This window comes from Ornithorhynchus anatinus, chromosome 7, assembly GCF_004115215.2.
Source record: "Ornithorhynchus anatinus isolate Pmale09 chromosome 7, mOrnAna1.pri.v4, whole genome shotgun sequence".
NCBI lineage: Eukaryota > Metazoa > Chordata > Mammalia > Monotremata > Ornithorhynchidae > Ornithorhynchus > Ornithorhynchus anatinus.
Window position 1 is genome coordinate 70,817,193 of NC_041734.1, and position 7,471 is coordinate 70,824,663.

General features: G+C 48.2%; 1 protein-coding gene across 1 annotated transcript in view; it reads right to left on the minus strand.

Moving 5' to 3' along the window:
• The window catches only part of GNAI3 (G protein subunit alpha i3), a 52,638-nt gene extending 45,451 nt beyond the window's left edge, over positions 1–7,187 (minus strand). Inside the window, exon 1 of the mRNA XM_029068899.2 lies at positions 6,966–7,187. Coding sequence (XP_028924732.1) covers positions 6,966–7,083 — 118 coding nt within the window. The 5' untranslated portion in view covers positions 7,084–7,187. The remainder of the gene's footprint in view (positions 1–6,965) is intronic.
• Between the last annotated feature and the right edge of the window lie 284 nt (positions 7,188–7,471).

A 7,471-nucleotide genomic window follows, 5' to 3' on the forward strand; every position in this document is an offset into this window, starting at 1 on the left:
TAGCAACAGATATACAGCCTGCCAAGGGCTCTCCCTGAGGCTGGGGAGGGGACCATCCCTCCCTTCCTCTCCCAGGAAGGGTGGGTGAGAAGAGAAAAGAGTAGAAGTTGGAGGTTTCACCCCCTCCCCCCACCCACCCCCATGGCAGGGACCTCTTGTGTAGTTAGTCCCAGACCGCCTGGTCAGGCCGGTCACACACCCGAGAGCGAGGAAAAAACCAAATTACATGCCATTAATCAGTAAATTTATGAGCACCTACTTTGTGCAGAGCACTGAACTAGGCATTTGGGAGTGTACAAAAGAGTCAGAAGACATGATCCCTGACCTCAAGACAATCCAACAAAGAATAATTTATAGAAATTCATAAATTGAGCCGCTCTACATAGTTGTGTTGTCTCTGAAGTACTCTGAGAAATGGACACTTGAAGACACTAGTCAAATATCTAGAAAATCAGGGACAGAACAATAAGATCTTAGTTTTTTCCTTTATATAATGGTAAGATTAGCTACATCCCCAAAGAGGAAGTTATGAAGAGGAATCTGATGCTCCGAGCATTCTGGCACTCCTCGGAAAAAAGAAGCCAGGCACAAGTTACTGTTCATCTTTATGAAGCCTACGATGCTCCAGTGAAAAACTACAGAAAATACACTCCAGACCATATCAACAGAACTAAAAGGATTTTTTTCTAAATCCTATAAGCACGATAACAATTTGGTATATCCATCACTTTCTTCATATCATTGAGATTATTTTGAAAATGGGAAAAGAAACAGAAAAAAATATGAAGGGTGGGGGAGGAATGAGAAAAACAATATTGCTGTAATATATTTTCTACGTGAAAGGCCCCCTGAAATAAAGTCTTGTTTGAAATTGCATAGTGCTTTCACCGTTGGAAAGAAAAAAAATATCAGTATATCGGGGGGGCAGGAGAGGCGAGAAAGTGAGAAGGCCCTGGGTTTGAGGACACATCGGACATTTCTTAACGCGACTTAAGCTGCTACTACACATAGAAAATGAGAAAAAGTAATATAACTCCTATTTTTCTAATGGCCTTTAAGTCAAATATGGGGAACAGCTCCGACCTGGGAGTCAGAGGACCTGCATTCTAATCCTGAAACTGCCACTTGCCTGCTGTGTAACTTTAGGCAAGCCACTTCACTCCTCTAAACTATAAGCTCACTGAAGACAGGGAATGGGTCTACCAACTCTGGTATTCTCCCAAATGCCAGTACAGTACTCTGCAAATAATATGCGCTCAAAAAAAAATACCATTGATTGTGCCTCAGTTTCTTCGTCGATAAAATGGGGGTTCAATACCTGTTCTCCTTATTAGACTGTTAGCCCCATTTGGGAAGGGACTACGTCCAAACTGGTGATCTTGCACCTTCCCCAGTGCTTAGAACAGTGTTTGGCATATAGTAAACAGGACCATAATTATTATATTATGCATCTCTTTAGATTTCTCCATTTCTGCTCGGTTCTCCAAAATCCATGATGAACCAGTCTGACGGTAGGAACAATAAAACCAGCAGTCAATGTGGGAGACAGGTGGAAAACATTTCCAATGCTAATGATTTTAATGCTGAAGTTCTCCGGCAAGGTAATCAAAGTACTCTGACTGCACGAATGATGTTGCTTCTTCTCCCACTCCCTTCTGGGTAGCCCTTGCACTTGAATTTGCACCCTTTCATTCACCCCTCCTTCAACCCCACAGCACTTATGTACACATCCAAAATTTATTAATTTATATTAGCATCTGTCTCCTCCTCTAGGCTGTAAGCTTGTTGTGAGCAGAGAACATTTCTACCAACTCTGTTACACTGTACTCTCCCAAGTGTTCAGAGCCGTTGTTTCGCCCACAGAAAGCACTTGGTAAATACGACTGATTACGAAAGAAAATGAAAAATTGGGAACTCACCCGCTACCTTTTAAAAACACTTCTTAAATGAGCGGCAACGCATACACCTTTGCCAACGAGTGATTTTAAGCTTCCAATCAAATGGGCTGAACTGTGAATGCAAAATACACCATCCTTCCCGAGATTGCTTACAACTATCCTCCCTGGCTCCAGACGACATTGCACCGCCTTTTTATTCAGTAATTTTAATGACTGGCGAGGCTTATTGTGTAAGATCAGCTCCTCCTCTGCAAAATAAGTTTCCAGAAGAGTCATCCCAGATAACTACAGGGCCTAAAATCCAAGCGCGAGGATCACACTTCCCCGGCAGCCCTGGGTACTGAAGACTGCACTATTTCATGAACTTTCACTGAACTCAGCGTGGCTTAGCAGAAAGTGCACGGCCTTGGGAGCCAGAGGACGTGGGTTCTAATCCTGCCTCTGCCACTTGTCTGTTGTGTGATCTCGGGCAAGCGGCTTCACTTCTCTGTGCCTCAGTTACCTCATCTGTAAAATGGGGATTAAGACGTGGAACAACCTGATTATCCTGTATCTATTCCAGCGCTAAGAACAGTGCTGGGCACAGAGTAAGCGCTTAACAAATACCGTAACTATTAACTCTACTTGAGCCCGCTCACTTCAACACACCAACTGAGAGCTCGGCTGACATCACGTCGCTTCACAAAGGAAATAGTTGTAAACAGGAACCAATTTTTAAAATGTAATGGTGATTTGGGTGCCTCATGAAGGACTTCTGGTTCAGTTTCCATGAGATAATAGGTACAAAACAGATTATAGAGAAACCAAACCCCTCTCTACCACAGCACCCCCAAAATCTTCAAGTCAGCCAGAGATTCAGCAGACTACTGGAACCCTTTCACAGTGGTTCTGACACAATGACCCCAACTCCTTAGGAGGGCGGAACTAAACACTACACATCAACAAACCACCATCTAGACACTTCTGAAGCACGAAATCTTATCATCACATTTAGGACGATGTAGATCAGACATGCTACATTTGTGCTCATTAGTTTTTGTTTACAAATGTGTTAAGGAAATTCATTTTAATTGCATATGCATCAGCAGGCCCAGGGGCTAAACTCAGAAGCCTGGAATTTGATTTTATGGCTTTAAGAAGTCTGGGTATTTCCAACATTAAACCTACAGTACTATTGGATCTATGGGTCTGAAGAAATTTTATCAATTTTTGAGAACTGCACCAAGAACAGAATTACAAAAATAATATCTGGGCATACCTACTCAGGGTGAGATAGCATTGGAGGACAACGTTAGCTTCCACAAAATTCGATACGTACAGTTCATCTGCATTTTCTACGATAACGACCTTCTTCAGGGTTGTTGAGAAATAGGGTGGCCTTGTGGAAAGCGCACAGGGCTGGTAGGCAGAGGGTCTGGGTTCTAATCCCGGGTCCACCACTTGCCTGTTATGACCTTGGGCAAGGCCCTTAACTTGTCTGGGCCTCCGTTTCCTCATCTGTAAAAACGGAGATGAAATAAATACCTTTTCTTTCCCCTGCTCACCCCAGGCTGTGAGCCTCATGCGGGACAGGAACTGCATCTGATCTGCTTTGCATCTAACCCAGAGCTAAACTGAGTGCTTGGCACATAGTAAGCGCTTAGACACCACCATTATCACTAGCAGCAGTAGTAGTCTTATCTTACCCAGACTTCATTATCCTCTTAGAGTTAAAGAGACTCCTCCAGACTACTCAGAAGCTTCATTAATTTTTGCGGGGGTTGAGGAGAGAGACTGGGATATGCTTTAAGAATTACTTTGAATAGAGGAACAATTTTTCTTCTTACGGCTCCTTCATAAATCTTTAGGCACCAGAAGACACAGAGTGTGGGAGAGACAGACCCTGTTTGACAGGCTCTTCCCTACTCGTTGAGCTGGGATGAAACGTATACTAACGGCAGATGGGTCTCAGGGGTTACGCTCCTTACCTCTCTGCCTAGTATTCAAGGAGAACCCACTCCCTCCCCACTACCAGCAAGAGCTTTGCCCTGCTCCCCTAAAACTCCATTAAGCCGAATGCCCAAGTGGTCCATCGTTGGTAAATGACGAGGGTCTTAACATTATAAATATGACTATATGAGGGGGGCCTTAATGGGAGGCCCCCTGGCTTACTGGAAAAAGCCCCAAGCTTGGGAGTCAGAAGTCATGGGTTCTAATCCCCACTCCCCAACTTATCAGCTGTGTGACTTTGGGCAAGTCACTTACCTTCTCTGTGCCCCAGTTCCCTCATCTGTAAAATGGGGATGAAGACTGTGAGCCCCACGTGGGACAACCTGATTACCTTCTATCAACCCCAGCACTTAGAACAGTGACTGCAAGCCCGTTATTGGGCAGGGACTGTCTCTCTCTGGTGCCGAACTGTACATTCCAAGCGCTTAATACAGTGCTCTGCACATAGTAAGTGCTCAATACTATTGAATGAATGAATGCTTTGTACATAGTAAGCGCTTAACAAATATCAAAATTATTATTCAGCTTCTCAGTCAGCCAAGGCCGTCCATTAAGAGCTTACTCTGTACAGAGCGCTACTCTAAGCGCTTGGGGAAGCACAATATATCAGAATTACTAGATGCAGTCCCTGCCCACGAGGAGTTTTTAGTCTAGCGGGGGGAGAGAGTGAGCCCGCCACTGGGCAGGGATTGCCTCTATCTGTTGCCGAACTGTCCATTCCAAGTACTTAGTACCAGCTCTGCACACAGTAAGTGTTCAATAAATACTACTGAATGAATGAAAAGGACGTTAATATAAATAAATTATGGATATTCCCTGCACCCCTCCCGTGTTCTAAGGGTTCGCGGCCCACCCTCCCAGGATTGCCCATCTTTCCTCAGCCTAAACCTGGGAGCCCTGAACAGCCCCCAACCCCCGCTTTCTAGGACCTTTCTCCCAAACTCACCCTTCCCGGCCTCATCCGCCTTCGCCTGCCTCAGCTGCTGAGGAACCAATCTCCCTCCCTGTCCCACCGCTGTCCCGGAATGCCCTCCCTCCTCACCTCCGCCAAACTCACTCTCTTCCCCTCTTCCAAGCCCTACTGAGAGCTCACCTCCTCCAGGAGGCCTGCCCAGACTGAGCCCTCCTTTCCCCCTGCTCTTCCCCCTTCCCTTCAGCACTGTGCTCATTGGTATATCGTATTTTTCGTCCTATTTATTTTGTTAATGAGGTGCACATCCCCTTGATTCTATTAATCTTGATGATGTTGTCTTGCTTTTGTCTTGTTCTGTTTTGCTCTGTCTGTCTCCCCCGTTTAGCCTGTGAGCCCGTCGTTGGGCAGGGATGGTCTCTGTCGCCCAACTGTCCATTCCAAGCGCTGAGTACAGTGCTCTGCACACAGTAAGCGCTCAATAGATACTACTGAATGAATGAATAAGGGAATGAATCTTGACGGCAGTGACGCCCGACTACTTGCTTTGTTGTCTGTCTCCCCCGTTTATTTATTCATTCAATCATACGTACTGAGCGCTTTCTAGGTGCAGAGCTGTGAACTAAGCGTTTAGACCGTGTGCCCGCTCTGGGGCAGGGATTGCTCTGCTGCCGGATTGTCCTTTCCAGGCGCTTAGTAGAGTGCTCTGCACTTAATAGGCGCTCGATACATACGATCGAATGAACACATGAACTGCCTATTCCAAGCGCTGAGTACAGTGCTCTGCACCCAGTAAATGCTCGGTACATACGATCAAATGAATCCATGAATCGTCTGCTCAACTGTATATATTTTCATCACCCTATTTATTTTGTTAATGAAATGTACATCGCCTTAATTCTATCTATTTGCTATTGTTTTAATGAGATGTTCATCCCCTAGATTCTATTTATTGCTCTTGTTCTTGTCTGTCCGTCTCCCCCGATTAGACCGTGAGCCCGTCATAGGGCAGGGACTGTCTATCTGTTACCGATTTGTCCATTCCAAGCGCTTAGTCCAGTGCTCTGCACATAGTAAGCGCTCAATAAATACTATTGAATGAATGAAATAAATGAATATTCCTAGGGCTGAGTACAGTGCTCTGCACACAGTAGGCGCTCGATACACACGATCGAATGAATCCATGAACTGCCTATTCCAAGCGCTGAGTACAGTGCTCTGCACCTAGTAAGCGCTCGACACATACGATCGAATAAACACATGAATTGCCTATTCCAAGCGCTGAGTACAGTGCTCTGCACACAGTAAGCGCTCGACACATACGATCGAATGAATCCATAAACTGCAGAGTCCAAGCGCTTGGCACAGTGCTCTGCACACAGTAAGCGCTCGATACATACGATCGAATGAATCCATAAATTGCAGAGTCCAAGCGCTTGGCACAGTGCTCTGCACACAGTAAGCGCTCGACACATACGATCGAATGAATCCATAAATTGCAGAGTCCAAGCGCTTGGCACAGTGCTCTGCACACAGTAAGCGCTCGACACATACGATCGAATGAATCCATAAATTGCAGAGTCCAAGCGCTTGGCACAGTGCTCTGCACACTGTAAGCGCTCGATACATACGATCGAATGAATCCATGAATTGCCTATTCCAAGCGCCGAGTGCAGTGCTCCGCACACAGTTAACGCTCGATACATACGATCGAATAAACACATGAACTGCCTATTCCAAGCGCTGAGTACAGTGCTCTGCACCTTGTAAGCGCTCGATACACACGATCGAATGAATCCATGAATTGCCTATTCCAGGCGCTGAGCATAGTGCACCGCACACAGTAAGCGCTCGATACACACGATCGAATGGACGAACTGCCAATGGCAGGCGCTGAGTACAGTGCCCCGCACACAGTCAGCGCTCGACACACACGACCCAATGAAGGCATCCTGATGGCAGCGCTTAAGCGCTTAACAAATACCGCCATTATTATTCTGCGGTCCGTCTCCCCCGTGGACTGACTCGTCCGTAGGGCGCGCTGACTGCGTGCAGAGCCCTGGGCGCTTAGCCGGCGAGCCCGCGCTGGGGCAGGGATTGGTCTGCCGACCGCAGGGCGCTGCGCACAGGACACAGAGGCTAGGGAGGCCGGGGCCTCGACCCCTCACCGAGCAGCAGCAGCTTCACTTCCTTGGCCGCCTTCTCGCCGTCTTCCCGCAGGTTCCGGTCGATCATCTTACTCCGCTCCACCGCCGCCTTGTCCTCGGCGCTGAGGGTGCAGCCCATGGCGGCGGCGGGACAGAGGGCCGAGCCCGGGTTGCCTCACGCACCGCTGCCGCTGCCGCTGTGGGCGGCGGCCCCGTCCTTCCTTCCGTCCCTCCGTCCGTCCCTCCGTCCGTCCCTCCGTCCGTCCCTCCGTCCGTCCGTCCCTCCCTCCGTCCGCCCGCCCGTCCCTTCTCGGGGCAACCGGATATCCGGTGCCCCACTTCCGGCGCCGCCCTGGGCCGTTCCCCCTCCCCACCGAGGCGGAAAGGCCCGGCCGCGCGCGCCGCCGAGGACTCTGGGTAGGCGCGCTCTCCTTGCCCTCCCCTCCCACGCCTGGCCCTGTTCAGTTAAGCGCCTCCACTGGGCAGAGCGCTGGGGTAGCTGTAGGGTCAGCAGGTTGTCCCCTGTG